A 22030-nucleotide genomic window follows, 5' to 3' on the forward strand; every position below is an offset into this window, starting at 1 on the left:
TCTTTAACTTTGAAAATTTGCAAGATAATAACTTAGATCAAACCAAACCACATCATCTGATCCGGGTCGAACCGCCCGGTCCGGTCCGGTCCGGTCCGTGGATCACCGGTGCTGCTTATAAATGCGGTCCGCTTCCCCACTGCCACCGACACCTCTCCATCGCCCTTAAAGCGACGCCCAGCGCACTCCCAGCTCAAGCGGAGGAGTCCGAAATGGGAGGCACTCCGCTGCTCGGTGCCCGTACGAACCGCCTCGCCGCTTCCCTCTTCGTCCTCTGTGAGTACGCCCAACTTCTTGATCTCTTGTTCCGGTTTCACAGATCTCTTATTCTTTTTTTTTTTTCCGTCTGGTTTGTCAAATTTGTGATGTCGGCTTGGTTTTGAGGGTTTTACTGGCATTGTATTGACCCTATTTGGATGGATGGTAAACAAATTTGATTTCTCGAAAGGGTGTCTTTTGGTGGCATCCGTAGAAAGAAAGGAAGTTTCACTCGTTGACAAAATTTTGTCGCAGAATCCTGTTCAATTTTGTGTAACTTCAGTTTCCAATTGGATCAGTGAAACAGAGTTTGAATTTACATCTTTAGAATATACTGGACGTGAAGAATGTACTAGTTTATATTTAGTTTATGCAAACATGAAGAATCGATAAAACAAAAGAAGAAGAGTTTCTTGACTGATAAAATAATCGTAAACAACTCATTCAAGCTATCGGCTATATCTTATTAGTCTTTTTTTTTTCAGATCTGATGGGAACCGGTATTAAACTCACCATGATCTTTTGTTCATTACTGTCACTTTTGATGATGTAATCCTCTTAAGTGACATTGTTTCGATACTACTGATGCTTCTCGTACCACCAATGGTTAGATTTTGCGAGTGTTTACCAATACCCTTAACCATATCCTGCATTTGTTCAGTAAATCTCGTGCCCAAATTTTTGATTCTGTAGCTAACGAGGACTGATGGTGTGAGAACATTATTGTCTTTGTAATTAGTCACAGATCGTTTAATCCCATTTGAAACTCCTACAAGCCTTAAAAGCTTTATTACTCGTATCAGGGTGAGACAAGCTGTAGATTAAAAGTGTTCGCGCCGTCCTGCCTTTCAGATTCAACAAGCCTGAACTTTTATCCCATCCTCCTACCTTCCATCGTACCTTTCAGGTAAGCATTAAAATTTTTAAGCACATTTGAATGCAAAAAATAATCTCATTCTTTAGTTCCCTGTTGTCCTCGTAACAACCTCATGACCTCTGATAGGATATTTATTAGAACCAAAAGAATTTAAATATCTCCATGATAGTATGATACTATCCACTTTAGACCTAAACTCTCATAATTTTATTTTTAGACTCTATCCAAAAGGTCTCATGTCAATAAAGATATTTTATATCCTTTTAAATTCATGATCTTCTTCATATCTTTTTCAATGTGGGACTTTAACAACAATCTTCCCCTTAAACAAAGGATCATTATTACTCTTATGGTTCGGGCCTCTCCACGAGCATCCGATCACTCTTGAGTTACTCTGAACCTCCCCGCGAGCATTTAGTTACCTTAATCTGCTCCGAGTCTCCCTGAAAGCATCAACATTCAGTCACTCTTGACCAACTCCGGACCTCCGGACCAAAAGAATTTAAATATTTCCACAATGATATGATATTGTTCATTTGGAGCCTAAATTCTTATGATTTTATTTTTAGATTCTACCCAAAAAGTTTCATACCAAGATATCTTACATCCTTTTAAATCCATGATCTTTTTTCTATTTTTTCAATATGGGCCTTTGATTGTATCCCCAACAACCATAGTCATACGATTGCCAATAATTTCATCAAATACTTGGACAATTTTAAATGTGACCCCCTTCACAGAGCTTAGGATGGGTAGAGTCTACTTAACATTAAGATGAAGAACAGGGGCATCACAAAACATAAGTCAAACAAGTGCAAATGAGAGTTAAAATAGGATGTAGATGAGATGGAAAAACATGTGTACATGGATTGAAAGAAAGGAACTTTTTCATATTCAAAATGGATACTCAGAAATGCACTTGAACACTTCATAATGAGTTAATGAGATGGTTGGAGAAATAATCGAAGAACCTTGATTTCTTTTGCTGAGCTTATTGATGCTATAGATGATAAAAATTACATTCTATTGGATGGCAATTTATTGTCAGCTTTGAAATAAGAACAAGAGCAAACATATTTGTAACACTAGCACAGTGAAAAAAGAATAGTGGAAATATTACAATATTATCACTTACAATGCTATTTTCTATTAGATTCATCTGATCTTTTCTTCAGATCCTCAGGCCATCCTTTCAACTTTACAATATTGATATTTCATGAACACAAATCAGGATCTCCAGAAATTTCGAGATCATACGACAGATCTTTAATGTGTCGCTAGTCATGTATGCATATCTTTGTTACACTTTTTGATCCTTTGATAGGTTTCCTAGAAAAGAAGCGCCCAATCAGACCTGAATTTTTTTTAACTTGTTGTCCTAGTAATTTCACAAATATATTTTGAATATTAAGCTATTTTATGCAAGTCTTAGATGCTTACAATTCCAGTCAAGTATGATCATGCAGGTGGGAGGGAACGTCGGCAAGTCGGGCATTCCATCTTAATGTCCATCCATCTCTGTAAGCATCCAGTATGGAAGCAGTGATCGCATGGTGTAACCTGTGGGAGTAGAGCTTAACTGTTAAGTCTATGGCAACAGCATTTTGGTTTCAGGGGGAAAAAAATGGAACTCTCAATACCATGTAATCATTCAGACGTTGTGGAAGTTCGATACCAGTCATGCAAATCACACAATCAACTGCTTGATTACTGTGGTTCCCGAGCTTTCGGTAGTAGTTATATTTCTCCGGTAGGATCTGTAAATCACAGGCAGTAAAATAGTTGTACAAGCCAACTTATGAAGCCTTGTGCAACTCCAGAAAGAACCATCAACCGAGAAAAAGAACATTTGAACTCTTTTCAGTAGAATTGGATAAAGACATACCTGACGGGGAATAAACCACCGGGATCCAAAATAATTCTGAAACAGAAGGATCAGTGCTTGCAATGTCATAAACAACAAGAAATATACACACCAACTTCGGTTGATCTGAATTCGCAGAAAGTTGTTCGGGCAACCAAATATGTATAGTGGAATTGCAGTACGAGTGAGCGTCATGCCTATTATGTAATGAGGGTGCAGGGGTTTCCTTGTATCCCGAACAACATTAGTGATTATCTGAGGGATCCAAAACGAGTACATAACTAAAAGAATAGGACGAAGGAAATTGTGCAGCTCATACATGAAGAGAACTCCTCCCAAAAGAATGCCATCTGTAAAGCAGGAGAGTTTGGTTAAAGCATGAAAGTAACCAAGAAAAAAAAATATTCTCGATATCATTAAAAGGATTTCAGTTGGCTCATTCTATGATGTACAAGCCGATTGAAGACATTGTGAAGGTGTAGGCAAAACAAACTTAAGAAATCAAATGTTCTAAAGCACTGAAAGTTCAGACATCGACACTGAAAGTTCACGCATCAAAATGTATACTACTAGAACTGGTGGATTCAATCATCAACACTGAAAGCATTGATTGAGTAATTCAAAGTTCTCTTGAAAATCAGATTTATCATAGTTGATCGACATGAAGCTTGTTTACTGATCATTGTAGTTCCCATTCTATGAAGTTGATGCCATGAATTATCGCTCCAGTTATATGACAAGTTGCTTGTTTTCTAGTTTCTCAAATGTTTCCAAGATGTTTTTGTACATTGTTTGAATATCATATACTGACATGCAGTATAAATATTAGAATAACCATTCAAGTATCTATTAAACATCAAAGAAAACTAACACTAGTCTTTATGAGATGTAAACCATACAAAATAAAGTCCAGCAATTCACCAAGCAGACGGGAACTCACAAAAACGGCTGTAAAGAACAGACAGCTCATGCCGCATAGTTTCCCAACCTTCTCCACTGTTGATAGGTCTACCTGCCTTCCATATGGAAAGGAGATATCTCATCTCAAAAATCGAGAAAATAACAAACTTGAAGAAAGCCGCTGTCGCAAATGCATTGAATAGCGACTCTGTGTGCATAGAAATGCAGAATTAGTTGACCAGTGGAAGGATTAGAAATGTGCAATACTTTAAAAGCTAAAGAAACGACAGAGATATAAGATCATAGTGATAGTTTAGTGATGCCTAACAACATATAATAGTAAGAATTACTAGGATATTTTAGGTCGTTAGGGAGATTTTATTTCAAGGAAACAAATTCTGTTAAATTGAGAAAATAATATTAAATCTATCCTCAGTAATCTACTACATTGAGAAATCCAATCCCGACAACCTAAATGACACTCATTTTGGTGAGGTCGCCTGCCAACTCAATAAACAATGGATTGTTTCTTCTTGTATCAATGTAGAACTAGTGGAAGTATTTTGCAAATCTCTTTTGGTGCTTCATGCCACCAAAAGCTTGCAACTTGAGGGGAGGCTGCCTCCAATTATCTCATGGATCAATCACCACGAAACTAATGGTTAACGCCTAACCTATCCATTCGAGCACTTGGCATAAGTTACCTTGTGATAGTTGTACTACACTAACAAATGCACAATGAAGCACGAGATGAAACTGATGCCTAACATGTAATCACTTGAATGACAAGATATTCACAAATTGTGCTAAAAGAATCCAGCAAAAAGAGAAATTCAAAATGCAAATCATGAACTTGCTCTAAACTGACAGAAATTACAGAACTTCAAATATTTATGAAACTCACCAACTAAGATTCCTGCTGTCAAATGTAATAAACACATATATGCATCCAATATAGCTTGTTGTCCGATCATTACGATAGAAACCTTCACAGCACCCTGCCAATAGCATTTACACAGTTAGAAATATCCAACCATTTCTTGGTATTTGGACAAAGGAGAGCCTTGGAACAATAGTAAAGTTATTGTCATATGATCTAGAGGTCACGGGTTCGAGTCGTAGAAATAACCTCTTACAATGCAGATTAGGAATGCATACAATTGACCGCATTGGCAGGAGCTTTATACACCGGGCTGCCCTTTTATAAGGACTTAGAAACATGTATAAAAAACTAATGTAACAAAGATAAGGATATTAATGTTGATGTGTGGGGTAAGTAAAAAGGAAAAAAATAAAATAATATTGTTATTCAAAAGAAATTAAGTATAATTTTAATGGGTAATCAAAAAAGGACAACTCGGTGCACGAAGCTCCTGCCAATGCGAGGTTCCAAGGAAGAGTCTATTGTAGGTAGCTTACCTTACTTTACAAGAGGCTATTTCCAAGACTCGAATCCGTGACCTCTAGGTCACACGATAGCAACTTTACTATTGCGCCAAGGCTCCCCTTCAACTCCAATAGGTAATAGAATGAGAAAAATAGATAGACATAGTATAAATATGTTAAAACATGACCAATATATGCTATGATTGGGCGAGATGAATCAATTAGAATGGAAAGGAAATAAGGACTAGAGGGAGATAAAAATGTCTTTTAGTCAATTTAATAAAAGATAATTTAATATATTTGAATATTATTATAGATATAACCTTGCAAAGAGCAAAAAAATGGGATACCATGTAGCCGACCAACCGCAGATAGTTAGGACAGACAAATGAGAATGATGATAATTATAAATTTTTGGATGATATACTCACTGATTGGGTATTGCTATGCTCCATTTGTCTGATCAGAAGAAGAACTTGAAGGAAGGAGACCTATTAGATGTCAAGGTATCCCAAAGAAGAAAGGAAAATCAACAAGCACATTGTTGATTGATTATAAAGGATACAAAGGTGACCATCAGCGTGTAGTTGACTGCTTTATTGTAGTAAACCTCAATGTTCAATGAGGTAGCATTCAACAAAATGGGGGAAAAGCACTCTCCATCATCTTCAACCTTTGGACTCTCTAAGAAGCCCTCTAAATGGTACTGTTCATTGTCTCTACCTCCTAAATTAAGAAACAATAAGCAGAATCAAGCGAATGAATATGGTAAAGATGCACAATGTTGACAGAAGCAGAAGCCATGCATGCATGCATTAGAACAAATGGAAACGCCATGTTTGTGAAATCATATTGTGGTATGCAAAACTCAGTACATCTGGACATCTCAATCTGTATTTTTGTAATAGGTTATTACCATGCAATATGAAGGTATTTAACGAGTTGAGCATCTATGAATAAGAACTTGACCAGGGGTCTAGGTTAAGATTGAAGGCCTATAATTCCTATGAAAAAACAACCATTTCAAATCAGCATGATGCACAACCGCAAAATATCATAGGATACGTGAACAAGAATTACAATGCTTTGGTTGGTGTTGCGCATGTTTGACAAGGACATGGTGCCATAATTTTTCCTTGATAAAGTCGTGGCGCCTATGCATTTTTAGTCTTTGTTGCTTCTACTTGTTGTTTTCTAAACCATAGTTTGAAATCTTGCTCAATGGAAGTTGGTGAAACTGGTCGCAAAGCTTCACCTAAGGCATGCAAGGCTTCTACGATGTCCTGTAAAGCTTCCTCAAACACGTGAGACTCTTATGACAACAACACAACGGAATGTTCTGCATGGCAAGAAGGATAGGATTTGGTACTCCTAATTCTCTTCTTCTTTCCTGATCTTCTTCCTCTTCTCCTCCCCAATTCTTTCATCCTTCTTGTTGGTACCTCAAGCACAGCGAGTCTGCACTGGACATTGTGGATCAGAGACTAAAACCGTAGCTTGCAATGAGCTTTCAATCCTTGGTCTAAACAATTTAATATTTCAAAACTTCGAGAATAAAGAACATGCAGGAATCATATTACACCTAAGCACATCTTTAAACAATTTTAAGTTTTTATGATCTCAATATTTGAATCATTGACCATTATTTTTTCTAAAAAACAAAAAAAATGAATTGGGGATCTGATCTTAATTTCGTCAAATGGAAATTTATGTTAGTAAAACTGATGTATCATATCATCTTTTTACCATCTTCTGCCAAGGCACTCATTTGGTAATAAATCTGACATGAATAATTTAAATAGCTTCGAAAAGATGATAGAGGCAATTGGTTTTGCAAGCCTTGAGCATTGACATTAATTTTTCTAATTCAATAATATCAGTTTAAGTCAAAAATATATACTTTAAACACATGTTTCTATGATCACACATCCAAAAAATTATGAGAAAACATATACTTGCCAAAAGTTAGTAAAAAGAACAATGATAAGTAATTTCACCAACAATGCTAATTACATCAGCATGATATGATTTTCCCCTCATATATGGAGGTATAGAAACAATGATACAATAAACAATAAAAGTGAACTGATGTGATATCAAAGAAACCAGTACCACTTTGTCGAGATGATGTACGTGAAACTTGAGCAGCTATTTCTATGTTACAATGTTTGTCCATGTCATAATTTAGAGCTGAAAAAATAAGTTAGAATGCAGTGACAAGTTGCAATGCCAGTCCACATAAAAATAAAAATAGACCAAGAGGAAGCAGGAAGACACTTACATTTTCTCCTCCATACTTTATCTTGGTGAGATTCTTGAAGCACTTGCGAAGAAAACAAACCAAGCTGTTTGGAAAAAGAGACAAAAAACACCATTTTACTGCACTTTCTAAGAAAGAGCAAGTACATTATAAAATCCTAAAATAAAAAAATAATTTTATTATTTTTAATATATTGCAGATATAGTGACAAATGTTCAGAATTTTGAGGAGTTTTGATCTTTGATTGGAAGGATATTGTTTTAGTATAACATTCTGATGCATGATGGTGGTGACGGATTGGAGGTTGAAGAAGGAAATGAATCATAGGAAAAAGGCATTGTTTGTATTGATGGAGTGATATCAAGTTTTAGTAATTTATTGGAATGATATATTTCGACCATTTCACTCGGCACGGTATGAAATTTCAAACCATGGTACTTACATGATTTTTTTTAAAGAAAAGTGCATGTAAACACTGGTATGAAAATTTCTTGAACATTCAAAATGGATGGAAATACCGTTCCATGCCGCCCGGCACGGATGGTTTTTACCGTTCCCAGAACCAAAACCAGCACCCTACGCGCAGCTATTTCGATCGCGCGTCACAAGCAGTAAGTGTCCCGAATGAGTCATCGGATGCTTCCGGAAGCCTCCGGTGCCGACGGAGGCGTCGCAAGACTCCTGAAGTGTCGCAGGCGCCGAAGACGTCACGACACGACCCTTCTGGAGGAGCCGAAAGTGTAGCGGGACACTTCTGGCGTTGCCGGAGGGGTGTGGAACACCGGAGGAGTCGCGGGCACGCATCGTGGGCTCGAGGTCCCGGGCTTGCGTCATGGGCTACTGTGCAAAATTTGTAATTTAAATAATTTAAATATTTCCCACTTAAGTGTGTTGTTTTAAAGAGATTTTCGTAAATCCTAATTAAATTATCTCAATAAAATATAAAAAATATATTTAAAATTTTATAAAATTAATAAATTTTATTAAATGATAATCTGAAATTGTTTTTACTATTTAAATTTTATTTAAAAATTCTAAAAAAATCCTTAAAAAGTTTATAAAAATTCTAAAAATTTTTATAAAAATTATAATAAATTAAATTTATATTCTGATATTTTTTTACTGTTTTAATATTTAATTGATATTTTAACATTTTTTATTATTTTAAATATGTATTATTTAAATTAATAATTAATTAAATAATTAATTTATTTATTTATATAATTATTATATATAAAATAGTAGCTTTGTATTAATTTATATAATTATTATATATAAAATAGTATTTTATATTAATTTATATAATTATGATTATTTAATCTGGACATTGAAGAACTATAGAGGTTATCTTAGTAAAATATTATAAGAACCAATGTTTCTATCTGATTCACGCTACTCCTTTTAGTATTAGCAAAGTAACATATTATGATGTATTAATTTTAATTCACATTATTAATAGATCAATTTTTTTTTTTATAGAAAACTATATTTAATTATTTTTCCTAACAATATTATGTTGTTTAATAATGGAGAACTTATATAAATTTAATATACAACTTATTTTTAAATTATACACAATAAATATATTTATCTAATAATTACTATATATAAATAAAAAAAATACTGAAATTATATCGGCACGGCACGATATAATATTGAAACCGTATCGTTCCGGTCTAGGGCCGAAACTTCGGCACAGGTCAAAATTTTAAACCTTGATTTTCAAATTCACCATGTCATCAGGAAAGCTCAAAGAAACACTAGTACTAAAAAGAGTTTAGCATAAACAGAAAGCACCAGTGCACCACAGCAATATGTGCAACTGTCCTTGCTTAGAAATTTTAATAATACATGAGAAAAGAAACTGAACTTTTTGTAATGAATATGAAATAGTTACCAAGTAATATGGATTGGACAAAAAGTAATCCTCTTCTCGAACAGACTTAACATCTGCTCCACTGTCAAAAAGGTAAATCACTTTAGTTTCAAAATAATATCAAGACACCATTAGTAGACAGTAGTTAATCCACAATTCGGTTACACACAAAGCAAAAGCAAATTAAAAAAAAATGCAGAGATGCAAAAGTAGAGAAATTGGATTCATCACAGCAGATATGTATATATCCATACATCAAATTAACTATAGGCTGACTGTAGGATCGGTGCAGTCGAGAGAGGGATCAAAGAAGTTGATTGCACCAACACTGACTATTTGCGTATGTACACAAGTAGCCAGCATAGAGCAATCTGACTTGTAGATGAAGGTAATTGCGTCATTGATACTATGATACTAAGAAGGAAAGGAACCAAAACATCAAGCTAGGTTAATATAGCTTCAAAAAGTATATTCCACTGTGTGAAAGAAGATTTCACTCGACAGACAGTATACATTTGTTATGACATTGACCGTCCAATACAAATTGCAATTAGCAGAGCCAAAAGTTCCATGGTGAAAAAGGACCAAGAAAGTAACATGGAAGGTTCAGTTATACTCTTCATTTAGAGTTCACACAACAAAGAATCATACTCATCCTAAAGTCTCAACAATATGCTTATTAAGTAATATTAATTGAAACTAAACACATTTAGAGTCAATTGTTTGTCACCATCATCATCATCAAGTTGTGTTTAAGTATTTGGGGAGAGCCAATCCTTTATATATTTCAATATCAAAAGAAAGGTGGCTTATCCCCCAAGTTAGAAAGAGTTCCCAGTACATGTAATTTTCAAAATTGTCAGACTCAAATTTTCAGAGAAACAAATGTGGAACAATCCAGTGTTCATATAAGAAATGAAAACTGATAGCAGATGATAATCCGTGAAGTATAAACTTCAGCATCCACAGGACTTTCTATTAAAAGATATGACACTGGAACTTGAATATGGATTGTGGATGCTAGAACCTTCATAAGCTGAGATTATCTAAATATCCAAAGCATCACAGGAACATTAAGAAATTTAGCTCAAGAACATCAATATCATTAGTAAATACTACCACAGCAGTATAACACAATATGGGAGAGAAAAAGGGACTTAATAAATTTACCTGCTAGCTACCATTCGAAGTTGTCTAAAGGGCCAAATATATACACCTTCTACTCTCATCTTAGCAAATCCATGATCATGTCCATTTTCAAACACATCATAGAAAGTAACTGCCCCCTGCCATTACCAAAATTAGCAGTGATGAGTTAATGATCCAAGATAGTGAAAGTCTACAATTTCTTAATCCATCCTTTAAGTTGGTTTGGCATGGATTATCGTGAAAATAGATTAAGGTGGCCTATCAAAAGCTTTTCCAACTACTGACAAGCTAGATTAGGAGCATGCCAGTGATTTACTTAAGTATGTGAGGTGACCAGGTTTGTAGTGTATTGAAAAACACCACTGCAGCTCCAGTTAACATAGTGCTAGGAGAGCTTGCCAGAGACAGTGAAATGAAATTCTATGCTACTATAGCATGATTATTTAAATAACTATTTTGGCATTGTTCGTGCACAAGTTCCAGAAACGTACAACATTAAAAACAGGTGTCACTGACATACAAACACTTTTTATGAATAAGAAATTATAAAACAATTATTCAAGTAATATAAACATGTTTAGTAAGATATTTAAATAATAAATAATAAATAAAATCAAATATATGGCATCTAATAATCTAATTTCTGATAAACACTGAAAAGGAATAAATGGAAATGAAAAATGAAAAATTTTGTAAGCCTTAGGGAAAGAACAATTTATGATGATAAATAATAAGCAATAGACAAGAAGACAAGATTGAAAACAATTAATAGATGTATTTTTACCTGAATGTAGTGTACACCACTTATCTTTGTGGGCGTACTCACCAACTCTAAAACTGATACACCATCAGATTTCCCAAAATCAAAAAGCCTAGAGGAGACATTGGTGGTCTCTACAAAATTCCATCTTCCTGCATAGCACTATAAGAATAATCAAGATTCACGAGGAGAAAAAGAATAGCAGAAACTAAAAGGATAGCATGCCTCAGAGTAACAAACTAATTATACAAGTAGGAAATTCTCAACTTGAGAATATTCTATACAGCAACACTGATCGACATTCGCATTAATCAAGGATGCAAAAATATAAGGAAACCTCAAAAAATTACAAGATTAACATGTCTATTATCTCCATGCCTATAGAATATTCTTCTCTATTGAGTAATTCAAATACAAACTCCGCCCGTGATGAACCAGTCATGGCCGATCCCAAGCCTGGATAAAGGAGGGTTGCGTTAAGTTGTTAGCCAGTGTTAAAATTATAGCAAATATTGAATAAATAGATCCATTAAACTATTGTGGCTTGTGCTAATGCTAGGTTATTCCCCGGAAGGAACACGTTGTAGGGTTGACTGTAACGTCTCGGCAAGGACCGTTACATCTCCAGAACTCAAATGCAGTGCTAAATATGCAAGAGTTCGCGTTGTAAGGTCCGACTGTAACGAATTGGCAAGGATCGCTACATCTCCATGAGAACTTGGGTGTAGTGTTAAATAGACAAAAGTTCTCACACCATAGGTTGGATAAGAACAAGTATGATAGGAAAACTAATAATCTAAGATCTGGAACATGGAACATGGAACATGGAACAGGAACCCTCACTAGTAAATCAATGGAGATAGTAGATATGATGATTAGGAGAAGAATTAGTATTTTGTGTTTATAAGAGACAAAATAGGCAGGTAAGAAGGCAAAACTGATAGAGAACTCGGGTTTTAAGTTATGGTACACAAGAAAGAGTAAAACAAGAAATGGAGTGAGTATTGTTGTAGATAGTTCGTTAAATGATGAAGTTGTAGGAGTAGTTAGAAGATAGGATAGAATTATAGTCCTTAAGATAATAGTAGCGAAAGAAATTATAAATATAATTAGCATATGTGCACCGCAAGTAAGATTAGATGAAGTTATCAAATCAAAGTTTTGGGATGACTTAGATGAAATATTACATAACATTCCACCAAACAAAATGATTTTAATAGGAAGTGTTCTAAATGGACATGTCGGAGTGAAAAATGAGAAATATGAGAGGGTACATGGGGGTTATGAGTTTGGAACAAGAAACGAGGAAGGGAAAATTATATTAAATTTTACGATAACATATGACCTTATATTAGCTAATACGTTTTTTAAGAAAAGAGAAAAACATTTAGTCACATTCAAAAGTAGAAATAATAAATTACAAATTGACTTGTTTATGGTTAGGAAGAAGGATAGAAAGATTTGTAAAGATTGCAAAGTCATCCCTAGAGAAACTTAACTATTCAACATAGATTAGTAGTGCTGGATATACACCTCAAACATAGTATCAATAGAAAGAAAATATATATGACTCCTAGAATTAAGTAGTGGAAGCTAAAGGATGGGAAGTAAAATATATCTAAGAAGAATGTAGGAGTACAAACATTAGGTGAAATATACGGTGATTCTAATACGATATGGGATAAGATGATATCAAAGTTGAAAATAGTAGCTAAAAGTATACTCGATGAATCAAAGGGGTATGCACCACTATGTAAAGAATCTTAGTAGTGGAATGAGAAAGTGCAAGAGAAAGTAAATGAAAAAATGAATAGCTTATAAAGAACTATATATTTAATGAGGAAAACTTAAAAAATATACAATGGCCAAGAAAGAAGCTAAGAGAGCAGTGAATGAAGCAAAAACTGAAACTTTTGAACGACTATATCAAGAATTGGATACAAATGAAGGGGAAAAGAGACATTTATAAAATAGCTAAAGTCAGAGAAAGGAAGACAAGAGATTTTATCCAAATAAAATATATTAAAGATGAATGTAATAGGGTACTAGTAAACGATGGAAAAATAAAAGAGTGGTGGAAGAGATATTTTCATCAACTTTTTAATGAAGATTTAGGTGACCATTATAGGGGTGTCAATTCGGGTGGGTCGGGTCGGGTTGGGTCGATTTGAGTTTTTTTTTTTTTAACCCAACCCGAACCCGACCAGAACCCGAGTTCAACCCAAAACACCTCAACCCGACCCATATAACCCGAAAATCCGATTCAAAACGACTTTTTTAGGCTATTTTCCCTATAATTCTTCACTTTTATCTCAATACTCCATCATTATCATACAAACATGATATTAATATACATAAAAACATCTAAATTTTTAAAATAAAATTTGATTTAACCCCAAAAAAACCCACAAAACCCTACATTTAAGTCAAACCGGGTCAACCCGAACCCGACCCGACCCAACCCGAAATTTTTTTACTCTCCAACCCTCCAACTCGAACCCGACCCGAACCCGAAAATGCCCAACCCGAACCTGATTTTTTTCGGGTCGACTCGGGTTGGGTTGTCGGGTCGGGTTCATTTTTGACACCCCTAGTGACCAACTTAACTTAGGTAATTTAAGTAAGTAAAATGAGCATAGAAATTTAAATTTTTATCGTAGAATTCAAATTCATAAATAGAACAAGCTTTAAATGGGATGCAAAATGGAAAAGTCATTGGACCAAATGATATTCCAATAGAGGTATGGAAGTACCAAGGGAAACACGGAATTGAATAATTTATAAAATTATTTAACATGATATTGAAAATGAAAAAAAATGCTTGATCAATAGAGGATAAATACTATAGTTCCCTTATATAAGAACAAGGAAGACGTACAAAATTATGCAAACGGGGTATTAAACTAATGAGTTATATTATGAAATTTAGGAAAAAAATAATAGAAAAAAGATTAAGAAGGAGACTACGTAACCGAAAATCAATTTGGGTCCATGCTTGGAAGGTCGACAATAGAAGCTATACATCTTCAGACAATTAATTGAAAAATATCGGGAGCAAAAACAAGATCTACACATGATATTTATTGACTTAGAAAAAGCTTATGATAGAGTCCTAAAAGAAATTATATGGAGAATTTTAGAAAAGTGATGTGTCAGCGTAACATATATTGAACTAATTAAGAATATGTACGAGGATGTAACGACTAAAGTAAAGACTTCAAGCAGAGCAACTGAAGCATTTCCAATAAAGATAAGGTTACATCAAGAATCAGTTCTAAGACCCTATCTTTTTACACTAATTATGGATGAACTCATTGAATGCGAAGACATAATACTGTGGTGCATGTTATTTACAGATGATATTGTTTTGGTAGATGAAACACGTGAAGGAGTAAATGATAAACTAGAATCTTGGCGAGAAACACTAGAAGGAAAATGTTTTAGGCTTAGTAGAATAAAAACAGAATATATAGAATTTAAGTTTAGCAATATTAGACATAATGAGACAATTATTAATATAGGAGGTGACGAGTTGCCCGGAACCGAGAGCTTTAGATATTTCAGATCATTTTTACAAAATGATGGATTGAGAGAGATGTCTTTCATAGAATACAACCAGGATGGTTAAAATGGAGGAGAGTGAGTACCTCTAAAACTTAAAAGGAATATTCTACAAAACCGCAGTTAGACCTACTATGTTATATGGAGCTGAATATTAGGTTATGACTCGAGCACATGAGCAAAAGATGAGAGTTGTAGAGATGAGGATATTAAGGTGGATGTGTGAACATACGAGAATAGATAGAATAAGAAATGAGAGCATTAGAGAGAAAGTCAAAGTTACATCTATCGAGAGAAAACTCAAAGAGATAAGTTTATGATGGTATAGTCATGTACTTAGACGACTAATAAATTCTCTAGTTAGGCGACGTGAAACTATGACAAACACGCATATCAAATGAGGAAAACCAAAAAAGAATTAACAACAATAAAACAAGATAAAATTTATCTAAGTATGGATGATATAATAGGAGATGGAGCTCAATGACATAAAAGGATTCATATAGTCGACCTCATCTAGTAGGATAAGGCTTTGTTGTTGTCGTTGTTGTTAATTCAAATACAAATAAATACAAAGTGGCTCAAAGGAAAATAAGACATTTTTAGAGAAAATTCAGCTTAAATTGATTTAATTCAATTCTACCAAGACAAAACTGGATGTTCATGATTATAAATTCAAGAAAAATAAACAAGTTTTAAATTTAGTATGAGAGAGGAATCTGACCACAGCAAATTTTAATTATATCATTAGGTTCGAGTTGGAAAAGGTAACAGAAAGATGAGTGTCAATGAAGCGACTACAAGAAGCAATATTCAACCAAAGGCAGAAAGTTATATCTTCATTTTAACTAGCATGATATCGTTCACAGTATGTCTTGGAAAACAAGAGTGGAATACAAACCTCTGTATGTTCCAGTAATATTCCATGATGAATAAGGATTGGCATCGCTCTCACGTCTTCTCAGGAAAAGTCTCTGCAAGAAGGTAAATATAGCCATAAACAAACCAGAAAATGATAATTATTTCTATCATATAACCAAAACCACAAAAATAAGCGCACAAGATGACTATAGAATAATACGTACAAAAGTGTGTAAAGTTCATAACTCCATATCATGCTCAAAGGATGTTGTGCAGCTCATGAATAGAAGTAGTATGAAAACCAAGGGCTTCAAGTTAAAATATACCCATTCAAGAACTAAACATACTCTCCCTACCTGGTTTCTTACCTCAAGTCTGCAATAGATACAGTTTAAGAAAGACGCTTTCTTAGTAACCCAAGTTCTTCAAGATCCTTCTTTGTGTAGTCAAAAAATTGGAAAGCAGATAGTCGTTTGGATGGATGCATGCAATTTCCATGTTAAGAATTAAGGCCAGGGCTGAATATTCTCATGTGACTCTATAGAAGCTACTGCTTAAAGGTCACAAAAAGTAATTACAATAATTACACAAGCTTGATAAGTACAACTAGCTAGGTATATCAGTGTTAAAGAATATCTCTAGTAAGTACACTGATGACTGATGTGCACATGACCTAACCAATGAAAATATCTAACCTGAAGTCTGATAAATTTGATCATAACCCTTCTCACTTTTGATCCTCATTCATGGTGGATCCACATGAAGTTACTCGTCATTGCATTATGTAATGGACTTCTTCTATATAACAAACTCAAATAGCTTATTGAATAATATGTTGGTTGAGCTTATACAAGGTTCGGAGAAGAATAACTAATATAAGGCTACTAATTATCTGTGTCTTGGGTAACTCTAGAGAGAAATAGCAGATAAGACCAAGAGAGAGAAAGAAACTCAAGACACAAAAAAGCAATATTTTTGAGAATTCATGTTATTTCTTATGTCCCATAGATGATACGTAATGTAGAATAAATGTATGGAATATCCCTAGCTGGTTAAAAGAGATTGCTGAACCAACTAAGTGAGTATTTAGGAGAATTCTAAAGCATTTCAAGCATAGAGGTAGGAAAATCTCAATCGCCACTTTAGGACAGTACTGATTTAACAAGTGGATAATTGCTTAAAATAGGAAACTATTCAATATGATCTTGTTCAAGTCACAAAATAGAAAGCAGATAAACCATATGAAAGGTCCTATAGTTAGTAGGTTTGCCAGGATGAATTTTAGTTTATGGATAGAAAATTTTGAGCCTATTAGGCAATAAGTATCTCACTGAGGATACATAATACTAGTTACGTACATGTCAGTAACCACATTTAGATATTTTTGAAGTTATTGTTTGGCTATGATATTGTGGACTAAGAAGAAGAGATTTCATTCCAAGTCCTAAAAAGACGATGCTAACAGGCCTTGCCACCAAGTTTATAACTTGTATACTTTGCTTTCTACAGCTAATTTTTCCACCCTCCTTGTCGTGCCTTGCTCTTCCTCAATTACATAATGTCCTAGTACAAGAGCCAGATTCATAACACAATTGACCATGAAAAACTATGTGATGAATACAAGTCACCTGTTTACTTTGGGGAGCAAAATTGTAAAATATGACTAATCTTATATATTTTAATACAGGCAACATACAAGTGATGCAAGTCAAAATTCTTGATGTACCAAATTGTTGACTATTTCAATAGTACATCCCAAAGGATTAATGAAGGTTTAGCAGGTAGAGAATAATAACAACAACTAAGCCTTATCCCAAGGGTCGGCTATATAGATCCTTCTACGTTGATCCTGTCCGAAAGTCGAAGAGACAGATGTTGGGGACGTGACACTCCTGCTGACCTCCGATGGACTCCGCTCCCGCCTGCAACACAAGCAACGTCAATGCCGAGCCAGGGAGGGGTCCCGGCGATGGCCCTCCGACACTCAAGTCAGTCTCCGGTGAAGCAAGAAGTAGCAAAGAGAAGTGCAACAGTAGAAATCGCGAGAAAAACATACCTCCGCCGATGCCTAGACCCCCCTTTATATAGGGCTCTTGTAGCGTGTGTGCACACTTCATAAAGCGAGCACGTTTTCCCAAGCTTTCTCCGAAAAGATATGTCAATAAAGTATCTCTGACACAGTACCTTAACGGGCCGAGCATATCTCTGAATGGACTTTCAGCCGAGCGGCTATCCCGTTCGACATGACAGCAGATAACGCAGGGATATCAGAATTCTGGCCGAGCGGTCATTTCGCTCGGCCAAGCAGCAGACACAACGGGATATCCTTCGACATCCTCTAGGGAGCTAGTGCCGCTGACAGGCGGCATGGTCAGACAGAGGATCGTACGGCGGAAACTTCCATTGTCATTTCAGAGATATGCTCGGCCCGTTAAGGTACTGTGTCAGGGACACTTTATTGACATATCTTTTCAGGAAAAGTTTGGGAAAACGTGCCCACTTTAAGAAGCGTGTACACACGCTACAGGAGCCCTACATAAAGGGGGGCAGGCATTAGCGGAGGTATGTTTTTCTCGCGATTTCTACTGTTGCGCCACAGTTCTCTTTGCTCCTTCTTGCTTCACCGGAAATTGACTTAAGCATCAGAGGGCCATCGTCGGGGACCCCTTCCCTGGCTCGGCACTGACACTGCTTGTGTTGCAAGCAGGAGCGGAGTCCATCGGAGGTTAGCAGGAGCGTCACGTCCCCAGCATCTGTCTCTTCGACTTTGGACAGGATTATATTTAGCGTCGGGTAAGCAGATAGTGAGATACTCGCTGAGCATGTGGACAAGGGCTTCATGCCGAGCGGCTATCCCGCTCGACCCGACAACGAACGATACAGACAGTGGACTTTCAGCCGAGCGGCTCTCCCGCTCAGCGCAGTAGTGGACTTTCAGCCGAGCGGCTATCCCGCTCGGCGAAATAGCAAATAACACAGGGATATCAGAATTATGGTCGAGCGGTCATTCCGCTCGGCCAAGCAGTAGACACAGCGAGATATCCTTCGACACCCTCTTGGAAACTAGTGTCGCTGACAGGCGGCATGGTCAGATAAAGGATCGTACGGCGAAAGCTTCCACTGTCACTTCAGAGATATGCTCGGCCCGTTAAGGTACTGTATCTGGCACACTTTATTGATATATCTTTTCAGAGAAAGCTTGGGAAAGTGTGCTCACTTTAAGAAGTGTGCACACATGCTACAGGAGCCCTATATAAGGGTGGTCCAAGCATCGATGGAGGTATGTTTTTCTCGCGATTTCTACTATTGCACCTCAGTTCTCTTTGCTCCTTCTTGCTTAACTGGAGATGGACTTGAGCATCGGAGGGTCATCGCCGAGGACCCCTTCCCTAGCTTGACACTGATGCTACTTATGTTGCAGGCGGGAGCGGAGTCCATCGGAGGTCAACAGGCGCGTCACATCACCAGCATCTGTCTCTTCGACTTTCGGATAGGATCATACGTCATTGGGCTCTATTCCCTACTATATCATCATCTATACTTAAATAAATTTTATCTTATTTTATTGTTATTAACCAGTCTTTTTTGCTCTTTCTCTTCCTCGTTTGATATGCGTATTTGTCATAGTTTCACATCACCTAACCGGAGTATTTATTGGCTATCTAAGTACATGTACATATCATTTTAAACGTGTCTATTGGAGTTTCCCTCAATAGATGCAACTTCAACTTTCTCTCTAGTACTCTCATTTCTAATTTTGTCCATCCTTGTATGTTCACACATTCACCTTAACGTCCTAATCTCTACAACTCTCATCTTCTGCTCATGCGCTCGAGTCATAGCCCAACATTCAGCGTCATATAACATAGTAAGTCTAACCGGCGTTTTGTAGAACTTCTCTTTAAGTTTAGAATTGCTTTACAATCACATAAAACACCGACGCCCTCTTCCATTTTAACTATACTATTTGTATTCTATGTAAGACATCTCTCTCAATCCCTTCATCGTTTTGCAAGGTAGAGAATAAATAATAAGTAAAATAGCATATAACAAATATATGAGTTGTTGCTGCTTGGTAACCAAATATGATATAAGGAATCAAAAGCTATGGAAATCAAAAGACTAGAACAAAAGCCGAATTGGAATGTCAAATCATCTATTGCTAATTCCACTTTGTTAACACTTCAAATTGCCATCAGAAGGGATAAATCTTTGATAGTTGAGTAGAACAAGCAAGTTAAAATAATGAAAATAGGGATGTGCGGTCAACTTCTAATAGCATATCAAAGCATGAAAAAAAAAGAGAAAGGATTCGATGAACAGTGTAAATAAACTGTACAAAAAAAGTTTATATAGGGAAGATTAGAATTTAAAATCAAGAAATTTCATACATAACTGAAACATAAAAGCATAATGAAATTGTTTGATGCAAGATTGAGCCATCTCATGATCACTTAATGTGGAAGACATAACTTATAATTAGAATTGCTTACTTATCCCAGTTATTCACACCCTAAATGCTTAATGAAGTTATCCAAACCCTATATTGACTGAAATTTCTAACTCTTGTATGATAATGTCTTAACAGGTCTTGGCCTATATCTGATTAGTGCAGCAAAAAGACCAGAAACTCAATGATTTTTTACGCTCCTGGATTGAATGTAACTCCAAAAATTAGCCCAAAAAATCTACAACCCACCGCCATAGCAATATCAAGGCGCTACAATGCATTAACTGTTTAATCATCCAGGATAATTGAGGATTTCAATACTCAATAGCCTAAAAAATGGCCTTTTACATTCGGAACTACATACTCAAGAGAAATGGAACCCATTAAAAAAAATATGAACCTCATCACCCCAAGGACCAGCAGAATCCATCCCCCTAAGAGGCCTCAGCGCCGCCAAAGGCCGAACCAGACCCAGAAGCACCACTGCCACAGCACCCACAGCCGCCGCCGCATCCCCAAGAAACCATTTTTCTCTCCTCCGCCCTGCCATTCCCTCCAAGCGCAACCCCTCAGCGCAGGAGAAAGCTATTCTGAGAGTAAATCTTGCAGGTTACGCCCCAAAACCTGCGAATTAAATCAGTAAGAAAAGAAAAAGGGGGCAGTTTGCTTCATACGGAGTCAACTACACACCAACCACGAGGAGTAAGAAGAGGAGAAGAGGAAGGGGAGGGGGAAAGGGAGGCCGCAACGAACTGACGCAGAAAGTCCAACAATAACTCCGCCCATGTCTGTGCAACAATCGCATCAAATCCAGACAGCGAACCCAGAAATTTTAAACGAGAAGCGATTAGAATAAGGCGCAGCCGCTAGCAGACGGCGAGTCTCCGTCGGAGACGACCTCCAGACTCCAGTGGAGTTTTCGGGGGCGGCGAAAGATATCCGGATCGAGTGTTGCGGTCCACTAACATATACGAAATGGGATCTCTCATCCTAGCCGTTGGTTTGATGCTAATGACGAGGTGCAGACGCGTGTCGATATTTGAGGGGAATTGGAGATTTAATTTGCTGCGGTCATGGGGCGTGGCGCAGCTGGCTGGGTAAAGTTGGTAGTAACGTGCGATGCGTGGTATTGTCTGGACTTGGCTGTCACGTTGACGTAATATGATTTATTATGGTAAATTATATATGATTAATAATTTATCATAAGTTTTTTTTACTTATCTTATCACGCTAGTTTTTTTTAAGTCCTCCTAAATGTATATAAAATTTTATCTTAAAAAATATCATTCATCCACGTGCAATACGTAATTGGATAAAGACTACATTATTTATTGGCAAAAAAAACGTTTTTTTCTTCTTGAAATCGTCGAAAAACTAATTTTATAATCAAAATTGCGTTCAACCATCACCATGCACACCCCTCCCTATTTTACCTTTTCGAAACTAGTTTTATTTTTCTTACGTTATTATAGTAATTACGGCTTTGTCATAATGGTACTTATTACTATTTAATTAAAATTTTGAATATTTAATAACTAACTTTAAATTAATTTGGTCAATATTTTTTTCATTTCATATAAAAATAATTTCAAGAAATTTTAGTCATTTCAATTTCAATACTTATTAATATTTTTAACTTTTTATTCGTCTCAAATCACATACACATAATTTAATTTTTACTATCTTAATTATTTCTTTTCACCGTTTTAATTCTTATCATCTTTCTCTCTTCCCCTCTCTATCTAATTTTTACTATAACTTTCTCCTTCTTATATATTTTATATCACAATACATCAATATATTTCGACTTTTCTGCATATTAATACAG

General features: G+C 35.9%; 1 protein-coding gene and 1 long non-coding RNA gene across 4 annotated transcripts; one reads left to right on the top strand and one right to left on the bottom strand.

Annotated features, from left to right (window-relative positions):
• Window positions 1-153: 153 nt before the first annotated feature.
• On the top strand, window positions 154-3349 carry LOC122042595. The gene is made up of 3 exons (XR_006129313.1): window positions 154-276; window positions 1062-1165; window positions 2602-3349. It is a non-coding gene; the product is annotated as an uncharacterized LOC122042595 (long non-coding RNA).
• LOC122042594 (transmembrane E3 ubiquitin-protein ligase FLY2-like) lies at window positions 2143-21137 on the bottom strand. Of its 3 annotated transcripts, none has more exons than XM_042602771.1 (16): window positions 20897-21137; window positions 20603-20826; window positions 15793-15865; window positions 11355-11482; window positions 10592-10707; window positions 9443-9503; window positions 7567-7630; window positions 7398-7475; window positions 5851-6011; window positions 5717-5776; window positions 4804-4897; window positions 3940-4107; window positions 3021-3349; window positions 2776-2892; window positions 2576-2695; window positions 2143-2464 (listed from the first exon to the last, which is right to left on the bottom strand). In XM_042602771.1, exons 2-15 carry the CDS (start codon window positions 20750-20752, stop codon window positions 2594-2596), a joined length of 1701 nt encoding a protein of 566 aa, XP_042458705.1. In that variant the 5' UTR covers window positions 20753-20826; window positions 20897-21137; the 3' UTR covers window positions 2143-2464; window positions 2576-2593. The 3 variants fall into 3 exon arrangements, with proteins under 3 accessions (XP_042458705.1, XP_042458706.1, XP_042458708.1); XM_042602772.1 differs by having other exon boundaries at window positions 20893-21137; XM_042602774.1 differs by lacking the exon at window positions 20897-21137 and having other exon boundaries at window positions 11355-11492; window positions 20603-20742.
• Between the last annotated feature and the right edge of the window lie 893 nt (window positions 21138-22030).

Source organism: Zingiber officinale, chromosome 2A (genome assembly GCF_018446385.1).
Source record: "Zingiber officinale cultivar Zhangliang chromosome 2A, Zo_v1.1, whole genome shotgun sequence".
Lineage (NCBI taxonomy): Eukaryota > Viridiplantae > Streptophyta > Magnoliopsida > Zingiberales > Zingiberaceae > Zingiber > Zingiber officinale.

Bases quoted from the DNA above. Each gene is read 5' to 3' on its own strand.
- LOC122042594 (XM_042602771.1), bottom strand. From the start codon at position 20,752: ATGGCAGGGCGGAGGAGAGAAAAATGGTTTCTTGGGGATGCGGCGGCG. The intron at 11,483-15,792 runs GTTTGTATTCCA...AGTGCTATGCAG, and splicing joins TATTACTGGAACATACAGAG to GAAGATGGAATTTTGTAGAG. The intron at 5,777-5,850 runs GTATCCTTTATA...GACATCTAATAG, and splicing joins ACACGCTGATGGTCACCTTT to GTCTCCTTCCTTCAAGTTCT.